Source organism: Pistacia vera, unplaced genomic scaffold (assembly GCF_008641045.1).
Source record: "Pistacia vera cultivar Batoury unplaced genomic scaffold, PisVer_v2 Contig693, whole genome shotgun sequence".
Taxonomy (NCBI): Eukaryota; Viridiplantae; Streptophyta; class Magnoliopsida; order Sapindales; family Anacardiaceae; genus Pistacia; species Pistacia vera.
The window spans coordinates 239,423-267,274 of NW_022196549.1; the positions used below are offsets into that span (position 1 = coordinate 239,423).

General features: G+C 36.3%; 2 protein-coding genes across 2 annotated transcripts; one reads left to right on the plus strand and one right to left on the minus strand.

The window, feature by feature from the left end:
* Positions 1-16,273: 16,273 nt before the first annotated feature.
* LOC116113976 (photosynthetic NDH subunit of subcomplex B 5, chloroplastic-like) lies at positions 16,274-17,790 on the minus strand. The gene is made up of 5 exons (XM_031400123.1): positions 17,505-17,790; positions 17,258-17,318; positions 16,875-16,937; positions 16,721-16,779; positions 16,274-16,585 (listed from the first exon to the last, which is right to left on the minus strand). The coding sequence occupies exons 1-5, from the start codon at positions 17,745-17,747 to the stop codon at positions 16,355-16,357; spliced, it is 657 nt and encodes a 218-aa protein (XP_031255983.1). The 5' UTR covers positions 17,748-17,790; the 3' UTR covers positions 16,274-16,354.
* A 927-nt stretch (positions 17,791-18,717) lies between these two features.
* Positions 18,718-27,730, plus strand: LOC116113966 (acylamino-acid-releasing enzyme 1-like). Its single transcript, XM_031400115.1, has 16 exons — positions 18,718-18,899; positions 20,200-20,375; positions 20,471-20,780; positions 21,000-21,218; positions 21,319-21,521; positions 21,726-21,798; positions 22,066-22,204; positions 22,600-22,724; positions 23,789-23,835; positions 24,352-24,520; positions 25,554-25,614; positions 25,746-25,868; positions 26,020-26,217; positions 27,105-27,173; positions 27,448-27,524; positions 27,617-27,730. Exons 1-16 carry the CDS (start codon positions 18,727-18,729, stop codon positions 27,678-27,680), a joined length of 2,226 nt encoding a protein of 741 aa, XP_031255975.1. The 5' UTR covers positions 18,718-18,726; the 3' UTR covers positions 27,681-27,730.
* Positions 27,731-27,852: the final 122 nt, after the last annotated feature.

The window sequence follows — 27,852 nt, forward strand, 5'->3', positions numbered from 1 at the left end:
CAGGGCAGAACCTACCCGTGGTTGCAATCTCCTCCTCGCCGCGGGGAAGCTTCTTCTTCGCCCCGGCGAAGATTGGATTTTCCAAACTTTACCAAAATTCAACCAATTACAAGGCAACCATTCAACCAACTCAACATACAAACTCAATTAAAGTTGAAACAATAAACTTTTAACTAATACAGCAAATCTTAAATACGTACCTCAAGTGGGATATTACAAACTACGTACCTCAAGTGGGGCGTTACAGCATTAGATGATCCTAAATGGAGAGAAGTTGTAATGGAAGAGATGAAGGCCCTTAAAGAAATGGAACATGGGAATTGGTGAGCTTACCTGAGAGGAAGACTATTGTGGGCTATAAATGGGTGTTTACTGTTTACAATAAAATATAAGGTAGATGTTTCAGTTGAGAGATAAAGGCAAGGTTGGTAGCTAGGTGATTCACATAGACCTATGGAGTAGATTACCAGGAAACCTTTGCTCACGTAGCCAAGTTGAATACTATTCGAGTTCTCATTTCCCTGGCTACAAACCTAGACTGGCCCTTGCAATAGCTGGATGTAAAGAATGCTTTCTTGAATGTGACTTGGCAAAAGAGGTGTATATGGAGTTGCCACCAGGTTTTGAAGGTAATCAGATAAGGAGGAAGGTTTGTAAGCTAAAGAAATCCTTGTATGGCTTAAAACAGTCTCCTAGGGCCTGGTTTGAAAAATTTACCAAGGCTATTAGAAGTTAAGGGTTCACACAAGGTCAGACTGATCACACTTTGTTTTTCAAGAATAATGGGGGTTAGATTACTGTCTCAATAGTATATGTAGATGATATTATTCTTACAGGAAACAATTTGGACTAAATGGAGATGGTAAAAAAGGTTCTTGCCAATGAGTTTGAGATAAAGGATCTGGGACAATTGAGATATTTTAAAGGGATGGAGGTTGCTAAGAGTAAGAAGGGAATCTCTATTTCTTAAAGAAAATATGTTTTGGATTTGTTAAAAGATACTAGAATACTAGGGTGTAGGCCTGCCGAGACTCCTATTGAGCCAAATGTGAAGTTTGACCAAGAAAGTGGAGACACACCAGTTGAAAAAGGCAGGTATCAAAGACAGGGTGGGAGGCTGATATACTTGGCTCATACAAGGCCTGACATAGCCTTCTCTGTAAGTGTTGTAAGCCAACACATGCACAACCCATAGGAGAAGCATCTTGAAGCTGTAAATAGAATCTTAAGGTACTTGAAGATGACACTTGGGAAAGGACTGTTTTTTGAGAAAACTAATGAAAGAAAGGTGGAGGCATTCACAGATACAGACTGGGCAGGTTCAATAAGTGATAAAAGGTCAACTTCAGGGTATTATACCTTTGTTTAGGGAAATTTGGTGACTTGGAGAAGCAAGAAGCAAACTGTGGTTGCAAAGCTAAATTCGAGCAATGGCACAAGGTATTTGTGAGCTAATATGGTTAAAAAGACTTTTGGCAGAACTAGAAATCAAGAGTAAAGATCCTATGAAGCTCTACTGTGATAAAAAGGCTGCAATTGGGATTGCGCATAATCCAATACATCATGATAGAACCAAGCATGTGGAGATTAATAGGCACTTTATTAAAGAGACAATTGACAACAAGTTGCTATGTGTTATCTATCTACCTACTAGCCAAAAAACTATGGACATTCTTACAAAAGGATTGTCTAGATAGAGTTTTGACAATCTAGTTTTGAAGTTGGGAATGCTAAATATTTTCTCACCAGCTTGAGGGGGAGTGTAGAAGTTCTTAATAAGGATAGTAAGGGTTTTTTAAACTTAGGATTTATCTTGTTTTTATCTGTTTGAATAAAGGGATAATCCTAGACCTAAGAGTTATCAGGATATCATAATAAAGTCTATATAACTAGACTGTTGATTAACCTATGCAAAAGTAGAATATAATAATAAAAATTATCAGGTGTATTCTTTATGATTTTAGGGGTCATATAAGATAACGAGGTTAATCTTCGTTTATTTTGCAAAATTCCGTTATTTGGTTTATGACAGAAGTTATGTGTATAGAGTTAGGGGTAAATGTGTAAATGTAAGGTAAAGAAAAAATATATATAGGGTGTAATATTATTTTATTATGATTATTGAATAAACTACAATAGAATATTTTATCACATGGTATCAAAGCACTGGTCTTAGGGTTTTTTTCTGGTGGCTGATTGCGTTGTTCATGGTGGCACTCTTCACGCGATACTGTTTGCGAGACATTGTTCACGGTTGTCACTTTTTCGGCGACTAAGTCTGTCACGTCTCCTATTTTCTGGTCTTGTTTTTCGGTTGGTGATATGTTTCTATTATTCTGCAGTTTCCAGTTATTGTGTTTCTTTTTTTTATGTTTATTTTATACTGTTCTAGTTGTGGTGTTGGATTTGAGTCATGAATTTGTTGTGAATTGGTGATTTGGGTTTGTTAGACATTGGTGATTAGAGGTGATCTTGTTTGTGAGCTTAGTAGAGAATTCATTATTGGTTTGATTAAGCTATGGCAGTGGAAGGTAAATAGGTGGTGACTGAAATTTCAGTCCACTCATCTGCAAAGATTACTATAGGAAGATACTGGGAAAGCAGAATTATGCTCAATGGAGACAAACTATTAGGAGATATGTTTCTAGCATTGACACGGGGGATCATTTGACTGAGGATCCACCTACGAATTCACTTCCACAAACAGAGAGTGATAAGTAACCAAATGGAAGTGATAAGAAATTAGAGTGTTACTTTAGCTAATGGGTTTACTATACCGATTATGGGTTGTAACGCCCCACTTGAGGTACATAGTTAAGATTTGATGTTTGGCTTGAATGTTTATTGATTTATCCTCATTGGAGCTTGCATGTTGTCATTTTTGGTTGGTTGGCCCTTAGTTGGATTGATGAGTTGCTTTGGTTGAGTATTTGCCCTGAAAATTATGAAGAATTGGCGAAATTTGGGGTTACAGGATTCGTCGGGGCGAAGAAGAAGCTTCGTCACGGCGAGGAGGTGCTGTTACCCACGGAGTAGCTGCTGGAGTATTTCGCTGTGGCGACAGAAGCTTCTTCGTCGAGGCGACGGGTCGGCTGAAAAAATTTGTTAAGTTTTAGATATTTTTTTCCCTAAGGGCAATTTGACCATTCTACCCCTAATTAGTGGGAAAAGTGAGGAGTAGAATGTAAGGAAATTTCATGGAGAATATGTTAGTGTAGGGGTGTGATTGTAATGAATCAAAGGATATAGGTGGAATTTCCAAGAAAGAGCAAGGGCATTATGGGAATGAATGAGGATATTTTGAGCTAAAAAGGGTTAAAGCTTAGTGAACCCTTCATTCATTCTTTTTCCACCGCCTCCTTCATTCTCCATTCCTCTCAAGTTTTCCTTCAATCTTTCAAGGATTCAAGAGGGCTTTTTGAGTAGGTTGAAGTGGGAAGTTACCTAAAACATCCTAAGAGAATAGACAAGTTATCAAAGGTAAAGAGAAGTGCTAGTGGAATCACTCCATCACAAGTAAGTAAAATCCAACTCAAGCTAAAGTTTAAGAAATCATTTGAGTAGAGATTTCTTCATGTTTGTATGTATTAAGCTTGTTGAGAAATTGAGTTGAGATGTTATGAGTATTTATCCATGTTGTGATTGATTACACTTCATGTAAGAGAATTGTTAAAATGTGATGAGAGGATGTAGTTTGAGATGGAGTTTGGAAGGTTTTGAATGAACCTTTTTAGAAGTGTTTTTCCTTGATAGGAATTGTAGCTTTGTGGGGAAGTTTTCTCCCATTTTGGATGGTTAGAGAAAGAAATAGAGCTATTGTTATAGTAGAGTTTGTATATGCACTTGAGTTGTTTGATGAAATGCCTAAGAGAAACATGAGAATGAGTTATGAACCTTAATTATTGCAACATTGCATATTGGCATTTCATAAGTGCATTAGTGGAGATGAACCATCTATATGCATTATTTGTGCATTGAGAATTGACTTAAGAAAGGGTAGAAAACTTTGTGTATGCACTTGCTTTATGAGTAGAAAACTTTGTGAATGCAACTATTCTACGGGTAGAGAGAATAAGAAGTGCGAGAGTAGGGATAGTTATTAGAAACGGGTTGGTACTTTGTGATCGTCACCCGATAGTTATTAGAAACGGGTTGGTGCTTTGTGATCGTCACCCGATAGTTATTAGAAACGGGTTGGTGCTTTGTGATCGTCACCCGATAGTTACTAGAAACGGGTTTATGCTTTGTGATCGTCATCCGATAGTTATTAGAAACGGGTTGATGCTTTGTGATCGTCACCCGATAGTTATTAGAAACGGGTTGATTCTTTGTGATCGTCACCCGATAGTTATTAAAAATGGGTTGATGCTTTGTGATCGTCACCCAAAAGTCATGAGAAACGGGTAGGTGCTTTGTGGTCTCCACCCGATAGTTATGAAAACCGAGTAGATGCTTTGTGATCCCCACTCGGTAGTCACTAAGAGCGGGTTAGTGCTGTGTGAACTCCACCCGACAGTCATGAAGAGTGAGATGGTGTTGTGAGAACGCCATCCAGCCATGCCTCCGGTCAGAAGAGGTCGTGACATACATTAGAGAACTTATAGAGAAGAGTATGAGAAATAGAAATAGAAATAGTAAGAAAGCAGAAATGAGAAAAGGTCACAAGTAGTGGGAGCTTTGTGATCTTCCAGTCGTGCCTCCGATAAGACGGGGTCGTGACCTATGAGTGAGTAAAAGTCACGCAGAGCGGGCTTGGGTTCCTGGCCGTGCCTCCGGTGAGATGAGGCCGTGACATTCAAATGAGAAAGAACAGAGAGAGAAAAGTATAAGTCACGAAGAGTGGAGCGAGTTCCAACTGTGCCTCCGGTAAGATGGGGTCGTGACAGTTAAGAAACAGTTGATAGAAAAAAGAGCTATGTGGAAGAGAAACAGAGAGAACGAGAGAGTATTGTAAGGAAAAGAATTAAGAGAAAGAGTTACGGGGATAGCTTAGTAGAGGATTTACTTACTGAGCCTTTTTGTGCTCACCCCGTCATTTTCCTTTATGGTTGCAGGTTCTGGGTGAAGATGCAGTCGGATGGGCGTCGGCAAGCGAAGTGAAATAGTTACACTGTCCACCCTGTTTTTGAGAGCTTTTATATATATAATACTTTATATTTGTGTAAAGTATATGCATATTTAATAAAAGAAAAATTTGGGCCCATCAATTTATGTTATAATACATGTATTTTATTATATGTATTTTCTGAGTATATGAGTAGAAAGCAGCTGTTACATGGGTTGGGGTATTGCTAATGCCACCAAATCTATGTCTCTTTCCTCTGTTCTGTGTCTTCCTCACTTTCCCTTTAATCTTTTATCTGTTAGTCAAATCACTACTGCGTTTAATTGTGGTGTTTATTTTTTCCCTAATCATTGTATCTTTCAGGATCTTGGGACAAAGTAGATTATTAGTAAGGGTCGTTTCTCAGGTGGCTTGTACATGCTTGATGGCATCTCTACTCCAGTACCGCCACATGTTACATGTATTAGTGATTTATCCTTCTCTCTCTTCCATGGTTGTTTTGGTCTCCCTCCTCTTCCAATCTTGAAGAAGTTATGTCCTAGTTTACAGCCATTGTCATAGCTTAACTGTGAACCGTGCCAATTTGGGAAATACCATCAAGTGCCTTTTAGTCCTAGAAAAAATAAACGAGTTATTGCTCCTTTTGATGTTATACATTCTGACATTTGGGGTTCTTGTCCTGTTTTATCTAAATCTGGTTATAAATATTTTGTGGATAATTTTTCACGTGTTACGTGACTATATTTTATGAAAAATCGTTCTGAATTATTCTCTATATTTTGTGCCTTTTATGCTGAGATACAAAACCAATTTGCTTCATCTATCAAAATTTTGCGAAGTGATAATGCCAAAGAATATTTTTCCGCCTCTCTCTCTTCTTTTTTGTCCACCAGGGGTATTATTCATCGTCTTGTGTGTATACGCCTCAGCAAAATGGAGTTGCTAAACAAAAAAATTGTCATTTGTTAGAGGTTGCTCATACACTTCTTTCATATGAAAGTCTCTAAAGAGTTTTGGGTAGATTCTATTTCCACTGCTTGTTACTTAATTAATCGTATGCCTTCATCTATTCTATCTGGCCAAATACCTTATTCCATTCTTTTTCCTTCTCAACCTTTGTTCCCTCTCACTCCCAAAATCTTTGGGTGTACTTGCTTTGTTCAAGACGTTCGCCCTCATATTTCCAAATTAGACCGTAGATCCCTCAAGTGTAGATTCTTGGGTTACCCATGGTATCAAAAGGGCTATCATTGTTTTTCTCCTACTTTAGGTAAGTATATTGTCTTGGCTGATGTTTCATTCTTCGAAACTACTCCTTATGTTGACAATTCCATTCCATCTTCTTCTCTGGTCATTGATGATTTTCTTATTTATACCATTACTCACTATAGTTCTCCACCCCTGTATTATCCTCCTGTCACTCAGATTTACTCTTGTCGCCCTCCACCATAACAAATGGTACCAGTACTAGCACCAATATCGGCATCTAAGACACTTAAGACATTGTCCCTACTACCTGCCTTACCCCCGGATCTGAATCTCCCTCCTTCAAACCTAGATCTTCCTATTGCTCTATACAAAGGTAAGCGCTCTTGTACTTATCCTATTTCCTCTTTTATTTCTTATAACTCATTGTCTCTATCTTCCAAGTCGTTTGTTGCCTCTTTAGATTCTGTGTCCATTCCCCATTCAGTGGTTGACGCAATTACTCATGATGGATGGTGAAGGGCTATGGAAGAATATGTTAGAGTAGGTACCCTAGAGCCAATCAATTATTGTAGAATTGACTCTTTGTAATAATATTCATTGATCAATACAAGGCATTTCATTCTATATCACGTAAATCATTATTATATGTATTGATATATGTCCTTAGAATGGTAGAACCGTGACGAGGGTATCAAGTGTTTCAAATCTTGATAGTGAGAACCCTATGAGCACATATGGTGGCTATTCTAGAAGCGTTCGTAGCCCCAGTATTATTCTGAAGTAAGGGCACAAATAATACGATAAGGCTATCATAGTGTTGAACAACCTTGTTGAAAGACAGTGACTGATCTCACTTGTCAAGGTTGTTTGGTGACAACCTGGTGCAACACATGGGTGCTTGCTATAGGCAAGTTCACTGGACTGTCCTACTAGAGGATTCCATATGGATGGTAACCCCAGTGTCTATGGAACAAATCCTCTAACGAATGGTGGTGCATGTGATCCTTAGACTTGACATCACCGGAGCGCTTTGTGCACCGATTGGTGTAGTTTGACACTAACCCAACGTGGTTCTATTTAGAGTTGTCAATATAGTAGTGATTGGCTGCATCAAGGAGTGTATCAAGACTATGGTGGATCGACAGAGGATTCATCCCTCCCGGGTATGGGGGAAGTTATCTCACGGCGCAATTCAGTAAATGGCAATGCAATTAAAACTGTGGCCACAGTTGGATTGAGTTGTTGCTCCATCCAGTTTATAATTTCGGTCATTGGTCCAGTAATTGAATACATACATATCGAGAGTAACTAAGGTTGACACTATTTCTATGTCTCGGTCTTGTTGAGATAACGGATGACGAAAGGATTGAATTGTACGATAACCATATCGTTGACAAGTAGCTGCTTCGCTGAATCCGAATCTATTGGATGGCCATGTTGCCTTGCTAGGGGCCAATCTTGGTCTGTGAGTAGTGAGACGATTAATTGGTGTTAATCGCGATACTACACACTACTGGTATGATAAAGAGCCTACGAGTCACACACATAGAAGATAATTTAAGAGCTAGTTTATAAGAGGGGCATATTTGTCTTTTTAGGCGAAAGGGTATTTTTGTAATTTCATAGTGTCATTAAATTTGTTGAGGTCGTTGCCTTTATTTAATTTGTTAATAAAATTAAATAAGGGCAATTATATTTAAATATGTGTTCGCATATATTTAAATGAATTATAGTTATTGTTAAATGTTAATATATATAAGATGTATATATTAATTGAATTTAATTGATATAATAATAATAATAATAATAATAATAATAATAATAATAATAATTAAAATATCTAAATGGGGCTGTTTGGACATACGGGTTGTTTGGGTTGTTGTCCAAGCCCATTCCATGATTGAATAGGCCATAATGTGCACTATATAAGTGCAACACTTAGTGAAATTATTTAATTAATTTCATTTCATTCAAAAGAAAAACCTCCAACCCCCTTTCCTCTCCTACGCCAAATTGCCTTTTTGCTTGAAACAAAATTTGCTTGATTTGTTCTTGGTTCTTAAGGCTAAAGAAGATCTAGCCAATCCCTTTTTAGTTCCTTGGGGTTATCTTCGTGTGGACTACATTGGTTCGATCCTATTCTTGGGTCGGTAGTGAAACCCATTCAAAGACAAGTTGGAGGAGCCTCCAAACATGCGTATGATTTCTTAACTCTAGACTGAATTTTTTTGCAGATTCTAATATAATGTATAAACTGTAAGTTTGTGCCCTGATCTTGGTTCTAAGGAACGATCCATGTTGTAAATAATTTTTGTTTTCCGCTGCCATGACTTGATTGTTTCCTAACAGTGGTATCAGAGCCTAGGGTACCAGATTTTACAGTTTTTGTGAATGGTTGATTACATGTATTTGATTGATAACATGTTGCCTTGATGAATCTGCACAAAATTTTCCATGAAAGCATGTTTTAAGAAATTAATTAATTGATTAATTTAATTGTTGATGATCTGCAATTTTGGAATATATTGGGTTATGGATTTTTGTTGAAATCAGTAGCTAAGATTGATTACAAAATCTGTTTGGCATATTTTTGGTGGCTGGTTGAACTGATCTGGTGTTGCAGACAAGTGTACGCTCGCCGCGGCGATATAACCCATTGTCGCGGTGTGCGTTGTTTGGCGTACTCGCTGATTGCAAAAATCAGCACTCGCTGCAGCGATATAACACATTGCTGCGGTGATCGTCCTTAGCACGATCGCTAATTAAATATCAGCGCTCGCCATGGCAATATAACTAATTTTTCACGGCAATCGCAATCTAAGGTGCGCGCTGACGAAAATCAGCACTCGCTGCGCGATATAACCCATCGCTGCGGCTATCGCACGTGGTGCATGTACGCTACGCAAATCAGCACACACTGCGGCGATCTAATCCATCGCCGCAGCGACTGCACTTTCGAGTGCACAGGGGCCAAAGTAAAAAGTTTCAAAACTTTTAGACCAAATGTAGATCTACAAATTGTCAGGGGTAATTAATAATTCACCCACCCAATTNTTGCATTAGATATCAATCGGATCCAGGTGAGTGTCACTAGATGTTTGTCAAGAATATTCTTAAGTACCTGAAGAGGACTAAGGACATGCTTTTGGTTTATGGAGGGGAAGATGAGCCCACTGTAAGATGCTAGTTTCCAAACGGACAAAGATGATTATCGATCGCAATCAGGGTTTGTATTTTGTCTCAACGGAGGTGCAGTGAGCTGGAAGAGCTCCAAGTAAAGCACCGTAGCAGACTCTACAATAGAGGCTGAGTATATTGCATTATCAGATGCGGCCAAGGAGGCAGTCTGGATTAAGAAGTTCATTACCGAACTTGGTATGGTTTCCACGATTGTTGATCTAATAGACATCTATTGTGACAACAATGGAGCAATCGCTCAAGCTAGGGAACCACGGTCTCATCAAAAGTCCAGACGCATACTCAGATGATTCCATCTAATCAGAGAAATAGTTGAGAGGAAAGATGTGCAGATCAGTAAAGTGCATACTAACGACAATCTCGCAGATCCACTAACAAAGCCTTTGTTGCAGTAGAAGCATGAAAGGCACTTGAGATCGTTTGGTATTAAATACATGAATGATTGGCTATAGTGCAAGTGGGAGATTGTTAGAGTAGGTGCTCTAGAGCTAATCAATTATTGTAGAATTGGCTTTTTGTAATAATGTTCATTAATCAATAAAAGACATTTTATTCTATATCGCGTAAATCATTATTGTAAGTATTGATATATATCCTTAGAATGGTAGAACCATGATGAGGGTATCAAGTGTTTCAAATCTTGATAGTGAGACCCCTATGAGCACATATGGTGGCCATTCTAGAAGCGTTCGTAGCCCCAATATTATTATAAAGTAAGGGCACAGATAACACGGTAAGACTATCATAGTGTTGAATGACCTTGTCGAAAGGCAGTGACTAATCTCACTTGTCAAGTTTGTTTGGTGACAACCTGATGCAACACATGGGTGCTTGCTGTAGGCAAGTTCATTAGACTGACCCACCAAAGGATTCCATATGGATGGTAACACCAGTGTCTATGGAACAAATCCTCTAACGAATGGTGGTGCATGTGATCCTTAGACTAGAGATCACCGGAGCGCCTTATGCACCGATTGGTGTAGTTTGACACTAACCCAACACAGTTTTATTCAGAGCTATCAATACAGTAGTGATTGGCTGCATCAAGGAGTGTATCAAGACTATGGTGGATCGACAGAGGATTCATCACTCCTGGGTACGGGGGAAGTTATCTCATGGCGCAATTCAGTAAATGGCAATGACACTAAAACTGTGGCCACAGTGGGATTGAGTTGTTGCTCCAACCAGTTTATAATTTTAGTCATTGGTCCAGTAACTGAATACATACATATCGAGAGTAAGTGAGGTTGACACTACTTATATGCCTCGGTCTCGTTGAGATAATGGATGATGAAAGGATTGAATTGTAAGGTAACCATATAGTTGACAGGTAGCTGCTTCGCTGAATCCGAATCTATCGGGTGGCCATGATGCCTTACTAGGGGCCAATCTTGGTCTGTGAGTAGTGAGACGATTAATTGGTGTTAATCGCGATACTACACACTACTGGTATGATAAAGAGCCTACGAGTCACACACATAGAAGATAATTTAAGAGCTAGTTTATAAGAGGGGCATATTTGTCTTTTTAGGCGAAAGGGTATTTTTGTAATTTCATAGTGTCATTAAATTTGTTGAGGTCGTTGCCTTTATTTAATTTGTTAATAAAATTAAATAAGGGCAATTATATTTAAATATGTGTTCGCATATATTTAAATGAATTATAGTTATTGTTAAATGTTAATATATATAAGATGTATATATTAATTGAATTTAATTGATATAATAATAATAATAATAATAATAATAATAATAATAATAATAATTAAAATATCTAAATGGGGCTGTTTGGACATACGGGTTGTTTGGGTTGTTGTCCAAGCCCATTCCATGATTGAATAGGCCATAATGTGCACTATATAAGTGCAACACTTAGTGAAATTATTTAATTAATTTCATTTCATTCAAAAGAAAAACCTCCAACCCCCTTTCCTCTCCTACGCCAAATTGCCTTTTTGCTTGAAACAAAATTTGCTTGATTTGTTCTTGGTTCTTAAGGCTAAAGAAGATCTAGCCAATCCCTTTTTAGTTCCTTGGGGTTATCTTCGTGTGGACTACATTGGTTCGATCCTATTCTTGGGTCGGTAGTGAAACCCATTCAAAGACAAGTTGGAGGAGCCTCCAAACATGCGTATGATTTCTTAACTCTAGACTGAATTTTTTTGCAGATTCTAATATAATGTATAAACTGTAAGTTTGTGCCCTGATCTTGGTTCTAAGGAACGATCCATGTTGTAAATAATTTTTGTTTTCCGCTGCCANATCTAAATGGGGCTGTTTGAACATAGGGGTTGTTTGGGTTGGTGCCCAAGCCCATTCCATGATGGAATAGGGCATAGTGTGCACTATATAAGTGCAACACTTTGTGAAATTATTTAATTAATTTCATTTCATTTCATTCAAAAGAAAAACCTCCCGCCCCCTTTTCTCTCCCACGCCAGATTGCCTTTTTGCTTGAAACAAAATTTGCTTGATTTGTTCTTGGTTCTTAAGGCTAAAGAGGATCTAGCAAATCCCTCTTTAGTTCCTTAGGGTTATCTTCGTGTGCACTACATTGGTTTAATCCTACTCTTGGGTCGGTAGCAAAAACCATTCAGAGACAAGTTGGAGGAGCCTCCAAACGTGTGTATGCTTTCTTAACTCTAGATTGAATTTTTCTGCAGATTCTAATATAATGTATAACCTGTAAGTTTGTACCCTGATCTTGGTTCTAAGGAACGATCCATGTTATAAATAATTTTTGGTTTCCGCTGCCATGACTTGATCGTTTCCTAACAAAATAGATGTTGGCTTTTGAGCATAATAGTACTTGGGATCTCGTTGATTTACCTGGTGACAAAAAGGCCATTGGGTGTAAGTGGATTTTCACAGTGAAGGTTAATCTTGAGCTAAGATCGAGCTTTTGAGAGGCAAGATCCCGCACTTCTGAGCGCCATGATTGCGCTTCAAAGCGGCCAGATATCTCCAAAACACTGAAGTATATTCCAGATCGGAGCTGTCAAATCGTGCGTATCATAAATCTAAGATCGCTCAGGTCACGCGCTCAGATCACTCTTATCTTTTGCTTCAGATTATGCAGCCAGATCGCTTAGATTGCGTGCATTAGACTCTCATATCGCATGCATTAGAGCTTTCAAATTGTGCAGCCAAATCTCTTAGATCACGCGTTTATTTCTCTCAGATCACACGCATAAGAGCTCTTAGATCGCATGCATCTGAGCTCTCAAATCGTACATACCAGAGCCCTCAAATCGCACGCACTAGATCTCTCAGAACGTACGTATAAGAGCACTCTGATTGCACAGCCAGATATCTCAGATCGTGCGGCCAGATCTCTCATATTGCACACATAAGATCTCTAAGATCGTCTGACCAGATCTCTCAGATCGCGTGCATAAGAGCTCTGAGATCACGCACTTTAGAGTTGTTAGATCGCAGGTATCAGATCTCTCAGATCGTGTGCATTAAAGCTCCCAGATGTAATAGCTAGATCTCTCAGATCGTACAGTCTGATCTCTAAGAACGTATGCATCAAAGCTCTCAGATTGCATGACCAGATCTCTGAGATCGTGCAGTCAAATTCCTCAGATCGCGCATATAAGAGCTTTTTTATTATGTGGTCAGATCGCGCACATCAGATCTCCAAGATTGCGCGTATTAGAGCTCTCAGATCGTGCAGTCAAATCTCTTAAATTGGACGATCAGATCTCTCAACTCGTAAGCATCAGAACTTTATGATTGCACACATCAAAGTTCTCAGATCGTGCACATTAGAGCTCCTAGATCGCACGGCTAGATTTCTCAAATTATACGATCAGATCTCTCAGATCGTATGCATCAGAGCTATTAGATTGCGCGGCCAGATCTCTAAGATCAAGCGGTCAAATTGCTCAGATTGCACGCGTATGAGCTCTCAGATCCAGTGGTTAGATCGCTTGGATCGCGCACATCAGATATCTCAGATTGAAAACATCAGAGCTCTTAAATCGCACAATTAGATCTGTTAGATTGTATGCATAACAGCTTCTTGATCACATAGCCAAATCTCTCAAATCTAATTGTGAGATTTGGCTGCACAATTTGAGAGATTTGGCTCAGAACGGGGGCATCAGATATCTTAGATCATGCTCATCAGTGCTCATAGATCGCACGGTCAGATCTCTAAGATAGTACGCATAAGAGCTCTTAGATCGCCTAGCTAGTTGATAATTCGTAAATTATACAGTTTTTATTAGATCTTTTTGTCGGATTTCAGGTACTTTCTAGTGCATTTTTACCTGAATTGTTGCTTAATTCTTTACTTCTCATGTTTCAGGTTAAAATGGACTTTTTGAGCAAATAAAGACAAAATTGGATGGTTTTGACTCAGAAATTAGCGGATCTCAGAAGATAGGAGAGTTCTGGAGCAGGACAAAGCACGATGAAGCTTGTTCCCAAGGAAGAGAGCCGAAAATCGAAGAATCGAACGAAGAAGCAAGCAGAGTGGCAGTTCTGTAATTTCAGAACTTTTTAAGACTTTCCTGCATTAATGTTGAATACAGAGGCAAGAGGGTCCTTTGAATTGTCAGCAACAAAAAATCTAGATGCTTCGTCAATAAAGGCAACAACAAATTTCATCATTACCTCACAATCACGTCATAAATACGTTAACATTTAGTCATCCAGTTTTGAACAATCAAATCTCATTAAAGTTATGCATTTACAAAACTTAATATGTATATACTAAGAAAGAGGCATGGTCAACAACACGTGTCCTACTGGCTACTTCTACATATCTATGTGGAAAAACTTAGGAAGATCCAAGTGATGTAACCATTTTCATGCTCAGAAACTTTGTATCCTATCCAGTGAAAGTTCATAGAAGTTGTGTATATAGAGTTAGGGGTATATGTGTAAATATAAGATAGTAAAAATATATATAGGGTGTAATATTATTTTATTTGATTATTGAATAAACCACAGTAGAATATTTTATCATATGGTATCAGAGCACTGGTCTTAGGGTTTTGTTGTGGTGGCCAATGGCACTGTTCACGTGACACTGTTCACACGATACTGTTCGCGAGACACTGTTCACAGTTGTTATTTTTTCCAACGACTAAGTTTGTTGCATCTCCTGTTGCTAAGATGACCTATGTTCAGTTATTTATTTCTCTTGCAGCTTTTTATGGTTGGCCCCTTTACCAACTTGATGTCAAGAATGTCTTTCTTCGTGGATCGTGGTAATCTTCTTGAAGAGGTTTACATGAAGCAATCACCAGGGTTTGTTGCTCAAGGACAGTTTGGAAAGGTATGCAAACTGAGGAAATCTTTATATGGTTTGAAACAATATTCACGTGCTTGGTTTGGGAGATTTAATGATGTAGTAACTGAATTTGGTTTGCATAGAAGTGCTTATGATCATTCTGTCTTCTATAGGCAATCTAGTTCTGGTATTCTCCTCTTTGTTGTTTATGTTGATGACACTGTAATCACTGGTAGTGATAGTGTTGGTATTCATAGTTTGAAAATCTTTTTAGCTTCCAAATTTCACACGAAAGACTTAGGCTCCTTAAAGTATTTTATGGGAGTTGAGGTTTCTCGAAGTAGGAGAGGGATTGTCTTGTCTCAACACAAGCATGTGTTAGATTTATTGATTAAAACAAGTCTAATTGGAGCCAAGCCGTGTGATACTCCTATGATTCCTAACGTAAAATTGAATGCTGAGGATGGAAAAGTGTTTGATGATCCAGAACAATACAGACGAATAGTTGGAAATTTGAATTATCTTATAGTAACTCGTCTAGATATTGCTTTCTCAGTGAGTGTGATAAGTCAGTTTATGTCATCTCCTAGGAAACCTCATTGGGATGCGATTCTTCATATTTTGAAATATCTCAAAGGGGCTCCTGGACGTGGGATCCTTTATAGTAACAATGGTCATAATAAAATAGAAGGATTTTCAAATGCAAATTGGGCATGATCATTTGTAGACAGGCGTTCTGTGACTGGAATTTGTGCTTTTGTTGGAGGGAATCTTATTTCTTGGAAAAGTAAGAAACAACTTGTTATAGCTAGATCAAGTGCAAAATCTAAGTACCGAGCTATGACACAAGTAACTTGTGAGCTGATATGGACGAGATATCTCCTTACAGAAGTTGGAATTGGTGATCCAGGGATTATGAACTTGTGGTGTGATAATCAAGCAGCCATACATATAACCAACAATCTAGTTTTTCATGAGCGGACAAAGCATATAGAAGTCGATTGTCATTTTGTGCGAGAGAAACTTGAACATAAATTAATTTCCACTAAGCAATTTAAAACAGGAGAACAACTAGCTGATTTCTTTACTAAATCTCTAGTTGGAAAAAAAGTAACCTATATTTGTAACAAGTTGGGCATGATAGATATATATACTCCAGCTTGAGAGAGAGTGATAGAAGTTATGTGTATAGAGTTAGGGGTATATATGTAAATGTAAGGTAGTAAAAATATATATAGGATGTAATATTATTTTATTTTATCACAAAAGTAATGCAAGCTTCAGATTATCCAATCAAAATGACCTTTGACCTTAACCAATTTTTTTGGCAAGCCTCTGATTTGACACTTGTTATTAGCCTGCAGCAATATTATATCTTAAACTTAATCGGCATTGACACCATGATCCATGAGTTACTTGTTTGCTTAATAGTCTCTAAAATGAGATGTAGAGATAGGTGTGAAGATCATATTTCTTAAGAGTTTCATTGCCATGGTACTTGAACTTTATAGAACGTATACAAAACAAAACAGCTCATATACAGAAGCAAAATGAAAATGAGAGGAAAATATGAACTATACCTTGCATTCTAATTTTGCTTATAGAGTAACAATTACAATCCCTATTCATCAGAGGAAATTATCTCTTTGTTGTTTCTTCCACCTTCACTGTGAAATCCCAGAGGTGTCCATATTTCTCATTGAATTCCCAGATGCTCATGGTATTGTAGTCATTGATTAACTTGTCACGAGCTCCCCTTTCCATATTGTATATCTCGGGCTCAAAGTTGTGGGGTTTGTCCGGCTTATCTAACTCAAATATGGTGAAAATTGTAACAAAAACAGCTGCTCCAATGAACAAGTACTCCCCCTAAAAGATCACAAATGAGAGGAGTTTCTCAATTAAAGATGAAACATATAGGTGGTTATTCTCAGTTCTTAAAATCATTAACTGGAGACTCAATAATGAATACTTTCATAGGTTTAAATCTAGATTTAGAGTTACCGGAACATTGAAATACATTCCTGCAGCAACTGCAGGGAGGAAAGCCCATGATATAAATCCTGAAAAACAATAAAAGAGAATTCAATTACTTAAAAATGACAGTGCCTTTAATTTAAGTTCCATGTTATCAAAGGTCTGCAACAGCTATTGATACCTTGAAAGCCTGATGGCGGTTCTGTGGCCCTGACATCGTCGGCAATTGCTCCCCAAAATGATCCTATATATAAAATTTTCAGCAATATTAATAAAATGGTGAAGATTTGATAGTCTCATAACAAAAGGTTCATAAAACATATTCAATTCTTCCTCGAGAAAAAAAAAAAAAAAAAAAATCAACTTTACACCCAGATAAAATTAATCCCTTAAGTTTGATAGACATGAAATTTCAAGAAGAAAAAGAATCATTCACCAAACGCTTATACAACATTCAAGTTCAGAACCCTCTAATTGCAATTACATGTTTATCAACCCAACAGAAAAATAGTTAACAAATGGAATGAAGCCCTTATAGATTAATCAAAAAAGTAAACTTGAGACCTCTCTCGTCGGTTTCGAAGTAAGTATGGTGCCCATCATACTCTCCATATTTAAAATCTTCCTGCACTCAACAACACACATTAAAGCATCAAAACCATTATTTTTAACATCTACTTAAGCATACATGATACAGTAAAAATCTCAATAACATGTATTCATGCAATTTTCACTTCACTTATATATAAAGTTTGAATGAAACGAGTTTACAGCATAATCCATGCATAGAGAGAGTGTTAAGAAGATATACAGGGCTAACACCGAATGTGGCCCAACGGTCAACTGGATCTTCGTTGAGATCTGGCTCGATGAGATTCAGCTTCCCACCTGCATTCAACTTTGTGAGCCCACTTCGACCACTAGATTTTCCGTACAATCCGACATTATAAGAAGCTTTGTTTAGTTTGAGATTGATGTCAGAGTTCTTAGAACTGGTTTTGGGAACTGAATTGACAGAGAAAACAGAGAGTGATGAAGATGAACAAACTGCCATCTCTCTTCTATCATCTTCTTCTTTTTAGCTCCATGTTTTATAGCCTTTAATTGCCCGCCTCACTTAACGGTAAGATAAAGTTCCCGTGACGGTTGTCTCATAAGATGTAATGCAATGTATACGTGGCATCCGATTAGTGGACGTTCTTGTTTACTTTCGTGACAGCCAGTGAGTCGATTGTCAGTCTTGTGTACATTGGAGTTTTGGGCTCCTCCTCTGGTCCTCCTTATCCACTTTGGAGTTTGGAGTTATTACTTCTTTCCTCTCAAAATAAATTAAAAAAAATCTTTTAATAATTGAAGAATAGAATAAAATTAGGAAAAGCATAGCTATTATCTATTCTTCAATTATTAAAAGATTTATTCCTAATTTTATTCTATTCTTCAATTATTGAAAGATTTTTTTAAAAAAAAATCTTATAAAGATTTTTATACAAAGTGATGTGATAAAAAATAAATAGAAAAATAAATTTATCAGTTATTAAAAGATTTTTTTTACGAACAAATCTTATAAAGATTTTCATATAAAATGGTATAGCAAAAAATGAATACAAAAGTGTGTATAAAAATCTTTATAAGATTTTTTTTATAAGAATAGTATTATTGATAGTTTTTTTTTATCACAAAGTTTTAAGATCGGTTTACACGTATCTCAAATAATCTTTAAACTTTAGAATTAGCCCGTACTTAAAACTATCTACTAATTAAGAAGCTTAGGTGATTGATATTAGGTCTTTGTCTTTTTCATCTGCCGTTAACGGTGATTGATAGGTAGGTTTTTGTCTTTTGTTTTTTTTTTAATTTATCATTTATTCTCAAATTGTGTAAAATTGAATTTGAATATCAAGGTCATGTTCCCTCTACGTCCCGTATGAAGTTAAGGAATACAAATACAAAATCTAAAATCAATTGAAATTTATAAATAATTTTGATATCTAAAAAATTATGAAATTTGGTTTTGGAAAATTTCAACAAAACACATGCCTGTAATGGGTAGAATGTTATTATTAAACGACATTATCACTAACTCATGTTGCTTCAACGTGCTTTCCTCTCGAATCTCTCTGCCCTTTTTATCTCATCATCCTCACTCTCACTCTCACACTCTTGGTCCAAGTCTCCTCACTGTCGGCACTTCGGTTTCTATCTCAGCGTAAGTTCTGTCAACTACTAGTTTCAGTTTGGTTTTTCTTTAGTTCCTTAATCAATTGATATGTATGGATGGTTGGATTAAATTTATACTTTGTGAATTCCACTTCACTAATTTCTGCATTTATTCTATTCCATGTCTTGATCAGTTTTATCACTTTTTGAATTGGATGATTTCTGTGTTATTTAACACTCGTATGTTGAAGGTTCATTGCCGAATCATTGGTATTAGTTTTGTTAAATATTTTAATTTTTTTTTAACTAAATTTGTATTTGGTTTCGTCTCAAGTGTTGAAAGTAAATGTACTAAAGTCCAAGAAAACTCTGGATTCTTGATACAAGAAGTGATAATTATATCATTTACTTTTAGCGATTTTGTTGATAGAATAGAATATTGCGGCAAACATATTATTGTCATAAATCGAGTTAATTAACTTCGGGGTTGCTATGACTTATTACTGTCACTGACTGTTGCGGAGGCTTTTTCTTATGTTTAATACATATTAACTGAAAATAACTTAGGTTGGTTAATTTGATTAGTTGAAATTCTAATTGTTGTTTCAGTAATTATCGATGTAACTAGTTGGTTGTCTATGTTTTCCTTGTTTTATAAGTGCAGGCAAAACCTATCATTTCTGATGTTCTTGGTTTTACTTTTTATACCACCTCTAGCAGTTGCAACTTCTTTTCTTTATTTCTTTCTTTATTTTTGGAATATTCATTTGCTTCATCAAGGTATTCAAAGAATTTCTTATTTTAAATTCAGAAATAATTAATTAATTACTCAACGGTTATTTTTGCAGATTTTTTTTTTTTTTTTTTTTTTTTAAATGTTTTGACTCCCAAATTCTATCAGGTTCCTAGAACTTATTAATATGTCTTCACATTCACATGTATATTTGTTGTTGTAAATAGAAGTAAACTATGATATTTTCTTTTATAACTGAGCACACTAATGCACACATAAAAGTTGCTTCATTATGAATTGTTTATATGCACCAAACCATGAAATGGTTATATATACCATGCAATTTATATAATTCAGATTTAGAAATTGTCATACTTTTGTGGGAGAAGGAAAGCGTAAGATTTGGGAGAATGTAATTGTTACATGTGTTTCAGTCCCTGAATCCAATGTTTTATTTGAGGCCAATCTACTGATTATTACTTGAATGGTTGTATTGCACCTTCAATTTTGTGGACTAATTGTGTTTCGCCTAATACAGAAATGTGTTCCCGTTCTCAAAATTCTTACCTGGTTGACTGTTAGTTATTTATGATTGTATTTTTCGTTAAATATGTAGTAAACAACTGTCCACATCTCTAGCCATGGATAGTTCTAAGGCTGACACCCCTAAGGAAATTCCCTCGGGGTTAGACTCATCCACTGAAGAAGAATATGCTTCCCAATCCAAGTTGCTTCAAGAGTTTGTTAATATCTCTACCATTGACAAGGCGTGGACTTTTAAGTCGGGCAATGGTATGACTAGCAATGTTTGCAACTTTTTGCCCTACTTCATTCCTTCATAATGCCCATGGTTCACAATAATTTTTGGTTTTAAATCGTTGTTGCAGGAATAGGCACACAGGCAATTTTTTCAATTAGCCAACCAAATCTTTTGGCTAACAAGAAGAGGAAGTTTATGCTATCTACTGCTATTTCAAAGGAAAATAGTAATTCTGTAAACTTTCAATGGGCCCCATTTCCTGTTGAGATGACAGGTGCATCTACAATTGTTCCATCACCTTCAGGTTCAAAGCTTCTTGTAGTAAGGAATCCAGAAAATGAATCTCCTACTCATCTTGAAATCTGGAGTCAATCTCAGTTGGAAAAGGAATTCCAAATCCCTCAAACTGTGCATGGCTCTGTATACGTTGATGGATGGTAACTAATTAACTGACTATCATTCTTCTTGTGATTAGTCTTTAGTATGCTGAGTTAATCTAAAATATAATTGCCTCTTTGCATGTGTGTTTAGCTGTAGTACTGTTCAATTTTATAAGTAGTTATACTGGTAGTGGCTGTGTTTGTGCTAGCAGAAGAGTTTTTATCCATATTATCTTACCAGTCCCAGAAAAATTGAAAGCTTCCTTGATGATACAGGTTTGAGGGAATATCTTGGAACTCTGATGAAACTCTTATTGCTTATGTTGCCGAGGAACCATCTCCTCCAAAGCCAACATTTAGTATGGGCTACCAGAAAGCTGGTTCCTCGGATAAGGATTGTGGTACCTGGAAGGGTCAAGGTGATTGGGAGGAGGATTGGGGAGAAACCTATGCGGGAAAGAGGCAGCCTTCTCTTTTCTTAATCAACTTTGACAGGTCTGCATCTTTGTTTTGTTTATTCTATTGCTATGATTAGTTAAATAGAGTTTATATTCGAATGTTGAAACCTAAAATTAAACTTCCCATTTCTGTGTAGTGGAGAAGTACAAGCTGTAAAAGGAATTCCAAAATCTTTGAGCGTTGGGCAAGTTGTGTGGGCTCCATCAACTGAAGGCTTGTCCCAATTATTGGTTTTTGTTGGGTGGCCATCAGATTCAAGAAAGCTTGGTATAAAATATTGCTACAATAGGGCATGTGCATTATATGCATCCGTCATCAACTTTACAAATCAGAAGGCAGGTGACTCGAACTCAAGTGGGTCACTGCTTTTTAAATTTCGCTCTTTTTTCTTTTTTAAATTATTTTTTGTGTGTGTTGTGTGCGTGTTGGGGTGGGGGGTGGCCCCGCTGGGTTGGGGGGATGTGTTGATATCATATAGGAGTTGGATAACTACTACTAACTCTGATGTATTGACTATTTTGAATTTCTATTCATGTTCCCGAGATAGCTCCTGTAAAGATTTTCCTGTGGTTAACTTAACTCAAACCATCAGCAGTGCCTTCTTTCCACGATTCAGGTATTACAATGGTCTTGCATTTTTATTATTGGGTACTGTTTGATTTGACCTGTTAAAAACATTTGTTGTTTTTGAAATTGAGGATATACAAATTAATTTATCAAGATTCGAGAAATTTGCCAGGATCAGTAGCCATTACGATTAATTTTATACCTTTATTAAAGTAGGTTTGGTCATAGATCATAGTTTTTTAGTTTGCTTTGAACCTTCTGGTTCTGGTTGAACATACCACTAGGTTTTTTTGTTTCTCTTTTTTCTGTCTTCCAGTCCAATGGAAAGGTCCCTTGTGTTTTTATCTGCAAATGTTCTGTGGACTCTGTGCGCATTGTGCAACAAATTCACTTCACAGAATTTGATTGGTGCCGCCAATGGAAAGCCGTCTACATCTGATAAAATTATTGATGTGGTGAGTAATCTAGTATTTATAATTATTTCTGATATAATCAACTTCATTGACTGATTGAAACCTCATTATTTGTATTCAATACTTTGTTTTCCTTGCATGCTTGTGCAAGTTATGAACCTTGATTCTGCTATGAACCTGTGAAAATAGCGCTTACCTACTAGAATTACTAACCTTTATGAACACAAGTTGGAGATAGAGCTAAATATTTTGTTTGCTTAAGTGCTCCACTCTCTTTTGTTTTATTGGTGATAAATCGCCAACAGCATACTTAGGTAAATAGTTTTTGAAGGATTTGGAACACCTTGATTTCTTCATATACTTATTTATCTATTTATTCTTTTGGTATCTGATATTAGCTGCATTTCACATTGCTTTATTCTATAAAATCTCTGCAGATTTCCATCGTGCAGTGTGCAAAGGATGATTGCTTCCCAGGGCTTTATTGTTCAGATATCCTAAGTAATCCATGGCTTTCTGATAGATGCACTATGATTTTATCTTCCACCTGGGTATTAGTCAAGTAATAATTTCAGTGAATGTGCTGAGGTAACTTAATGATTTTATAACCTTGTTTGGTGAATCTGTTTGAAAATCAACTGATGATAGATTATTAAATTACAGTGGAGTCATTACGCATTAGCCCCACTAAGTCAATTTTTCATGGAATGTTCTTACACTAATGGGGACAATATTATTGCTGGTAACACAGAGATCTGTTCTTTATCCATAGCACATCTTATTTTGAAGCAAAGAAATTGAATTAAATTCTTCTCTTTTGACATTCGCAGTGTCTAGCAGTCCAGTAGACATTCCTCAAATCAAATACGGTTATTTTTTTAGAGCAAATAAAAATGGGGGGGGTGGTGGAGCAATTTGTAAATATTTAACACGGTTATTTTAAATACATTTATTGAAAAATATTACTTAATGTTATTAACATATATATACTAATTTAGAAGGGGGGGGGGGGGGGGTGGGATAACATGGAAATTAAATTTGCTGATGTAACTGTATACAATAAGTAAACATTATATAGATATTTAGTTCTATAATAAAGATGATATGGGATGTGGATATTGTATAAATTGAAAATAAACAAATGTTAATATAATATATTATTGTTGTCTCATTATAATTATATATAAATGGCAATACTAAACAAAAAAAATTTATAATGAAAAATGAATTAAAATGACACCCTTATGATCAATTAAATTTTTTTAATTATATTTAAATTTAAAAAAAAAAAAATTTATTTATCATTCTATTATAATAAAAATTTATATTATTTAAATTTACATAATTATAATTTATAAATATGGAATATGGTTAAAGTAATAATAAAGATTCAGAAAATTAATAAATCAATATATCATGATGTCTATGTGTGGTGTTAAATCTGGTGTTTGAGAGTGCAAATAGAATGGTGCAGGGAAGGTTAAATGTATCAAGCCCCATCTTTAGATGCTCTGAGAAGGTTATGCATTTTCTTTCTTCATACAGTCAATACAACAAATTAAGAGTATATATCCAGCATCTCTACTTGTGCAGGTTAGATCATTGCTCTCATCTCTTAAATTTCAGTATGATAAAAATTCCAGTGAAGGATGTTTCTGCTAACCTAACAGAAGGTATTACAATGATTTTGGTTTAAAGAAACCATAATTTTTGAATTTAAGTGATGCTTCATTAAGGCTGTTGGAATATTACTGATAGCATTCTGTTGAGAGTGTATGCTTTGGCTTAATTAGGACTAAAATAGTAATACTGATGTGTCATAGTATTGGAGGATTTATATTCTATGGTGATAAGAAAGAATAGCGTTGTTTTTCATTAGTTGACGATGGAGAATCTAAAAGATCAATGAAAAATGAAATTTATTGGGGTTTTATGGCAAAGTAGAATGATCTTGAGTGCTCAGAGGTTTGGTGAATAATATAAATCATTGTATTCTTGATACAAGCAATAGGATATTTCTAAAGTGTCTACACAAGGTTCAGACCCTGCAAATATTTGATGCCTTAGTTCATGTAGAGTGATGCATTTATTTAATAATCTTTGTCTTATACCTGGCAGTATTTGAATTCTGAAATCATATACTCATGCACATGATCTTTGAGGTCCTCTATGTGTTTAATTCATTTCAGGTGCCAAAAAACCGTTTGAAGCTATATCGTCTTCTTTAATTAAGAGAGATAGCGGCTGTGATCCACTAATTGCAGTCCTTCATGGGGGCCACATTCTGTCTCTGTCAAGCTTTTCAAAGTCCTGGCTTTTCTCTCTCAATTGTTTCGACTTGTTGATAATAAATTACAGGCAAGTGAATCTTTACCTTTTTAGCTGGTTAAATTAAAATTTAAGCTATAATGTGTGTGTGTGTGTGTGTGTGTGTGTAAACAGAGTATATCAGGGGCGGACCCAAAATTAATTTAGAGGGGGCAAGTTAAAAATAATATAATATAAAACAGAAAAAAAGTAAAGAGGGAGTCATCTAGAAACATTATACAAATTCAGGGGGATTAAAGCAAACAATCAAAATAATAATAAAAAATTAAATTTGAGTGGGGGCCCCACTCATAACTCTCGCCCCAAGTTATATATATATATATATATATCTATATGAGAGAAGAGAGAGAGAGAGAGAGAGAGAGAGAGAGAGAGAGAGACATATATGTAGACATATATATATATATATATATACATATATCTACATATAAATATACATATATTATATATACTACATATATGTAGAGGTATATATATACATATATACATACGTCTTTCTCTCTCTCTCTCTCTCTCTCTACATATATATATATAAGTAATACTATACATACAAAGAAATCTTACAAAGATTTCTATACAAAGTGATGTGGTAGAAAATGAATGGAAGAGTGAATATGATGAGTTTGACTTCTTGTATTCACTTTTCCATTCATTATATATATATATATATTTATATATATGGGGGGACTCAAGTTATGATGAGTGGGGGGATGGTGACCCCACTCAAATTTTATTTTTCATTAATTTAGTTTGATTGTTTGCTTTAACCCCCCTGAATTTGTATTCATGTTTCCAGATTTGACATCCCTCATTTACTTTTTTCCTGTTTTATATTATATTACTTGCCCCTCTAAAATGAATTCCTAGGTCCGCCCCTGGCATATACTTTGTTCTACTAAACCCCAAATCACACAATCCCACTCTGATCACCGAAATTGATTGACCTTGGAAATAGATTCTTTTTTCTCTCTCTCATGTAACCCCTCTCATGCAAAGAAAAATAAGAAAAGGGGCAGGCATAAATCTTCATTCAAGCTTTTTCTAACATGGTAGTTGATCTCAGAGGGTCAGTGGGATTCGGTGAAGAAGCATTGCAATCGCTTCCAGGGAAAGTTGGATCCCAGGTGCAATCCAGATTTGTTATGCACACTTTCATTGTTCATTTCCTTCACGAGCAACTAAATTTTCATGAGCAGATTCTTTAGATATTTTGGTATGAGATGTGTCTCCTAATATCTTGGCTTATTACCCACAGGATGTAAATGATGTACTCACTGCTATAGATCATGTTATTGATATGGAACTTGCTAGCTCCTCTAAAATAACTGTGCTTGGCGGCTCCCATGGTGGCTTTCTAACTAGTCACTTGATTGGCCAGGTGTGGTAGTTTTTCATTTGTGATAATACAGATGTGTCCTACTGATGTTTAGGCGTTCTTCAGTAGACTGGATGTTGTGATTTGTTACAACATTTTTATGGTTTTGTTATACTTCAAAATCATGAAGATATTTTTTTATAATTTTGTTCAGGCACCGGATATGTTTGTTGCAGCTGCTGTAAGGAATCCTGTTTGCAATCTTGCACTGATGGTTGGTACAACAGATATCCCTGAATGGTGTTATGTGGAATCTTATGGAAGCAAGGGGAAAGATAGCTTTACAGACTCACCTTCAGCTGAGCATTTGACTCTCTTTTACAGCAAGTCTCCTATATCACACGTCTCAAAGGTGTGTTTACCAATGTCTTTTACTAGTTTTGGTAGTTGATTCAAGGACGTTTGATTGAAGCACATTAGAATGGAAATGAGATGCCATTCAGTGATCTAATCCAAATAAAACTGAGTGCAAGAAAGCCCTCATCCAAGTGATATTAGAGCATTGGTGATCCACTAAAGAATCCTGCAAGGATTTCCATTTTGGAGAATTGTTACATTATTGTTCAAACTGAATGCAGGGATTAGTGTAGCCAAATGGGCATAATGCCTGTGCATGTTTGATTTGAGTCATTGCTACTGGTTGCTTGGCATTCTTTGGTGATAACATTTGGAAGCTGTGCTCATGGCATGATCTGAGGCAAAATATCGATAGTAAAGAGTGAAAAAATGTAATAGCCAATATCCAACACTCCTCAAGGATACTAGAGCTGAACAAGATGACCAAGATGAATGAGGTGATGATCAAGATTTATATTTTTACATCAAGTTGTTAGAAAGGGTCTTTGTACAATATATGTAGAGACTCGCTTCCTATCAGTACGAGGTCTTTTAGGTGATTGCAGAAGCAAAACCGTGTGGATTAGGATAAATGTGGACAATATTATACTGCATGGTGAAAAGTTGAACCTATGGACTTATTTCCCACACAAGGATGGTGATGGTGGAGTTTCTCAGTGTTTCTCTTCTCTCTCATCTTTTAGCAAAGTTGAACTCTTTGGCTTGCAATAAGTTGGATTTATTTGCCACGTCCACAGATTTAATTTGATACGAGACAGTAAAACATTTAGAACTTATTTTTCTGGTAAAAAACAAATATATTTCAAAGAATCATGACAGTTGATGGATGCCTGCTAAAATAGAATCTTCTTGCTAACTTACACACTTTGATGGTCTCTGCAGGTCAAAACACCGACCCTCTTTCTTTTAGGTGCTCAGGATCTCCGTGTTCCATTTTCTAATGGCTTGCAAGTAAGATATTTTATTCGACTTGGAAAATGAATTATCTTTATATTTCTGCAAGAGCTTGAATGATTACTAAGTTATTCTGCAAAGGAGCACCAGGTAAAACAACCAGAGAAACAATGGGAATTTCAATGGAAACTTGGTTTTCTTTTCTGCCCTCGGTTGTTGTTTTTGTTCCACTCCCGAAAACCTTGGAACAACCATAAATTATTTAGTGTAGACGATTAGCAGATGGTATGTTAAGATTTCATGAACGGTTTTTGTTTGAATTGTTGTCTAGTGCGCACGGGCACTAAAGGAGAAAGGAGTCGAAACCAAAGTCATTTTGTTTCCCAAGGATGTTCATGCAATTGAAAGGTAAAAATGTCCCTTCATGCTTTCATGTTTTATCCTGACCACAACAACCGCAGTCTAGTTTCTGACTTCTGTTATATTTTCCATTTCTGCAGGCCACAGTCGGACTTTGAAAGCTTCCTCAATATTGGAGTGTGGTTCAAGAAGTATTGTAAATGAGCAGGCATTTGACTTATCTCATGCGTTGCTGATCTGTGCGGGATGAATAATATATATATATATTCCTGATTGTTAAAGTTAATTGAAGATGAAATGGGGGTTAAACAAATCCTTCATCTTTATATGGGTAAAGCTGGTTCTCTTTGTAGCCCTAGTTTCATCCTGTAAAACG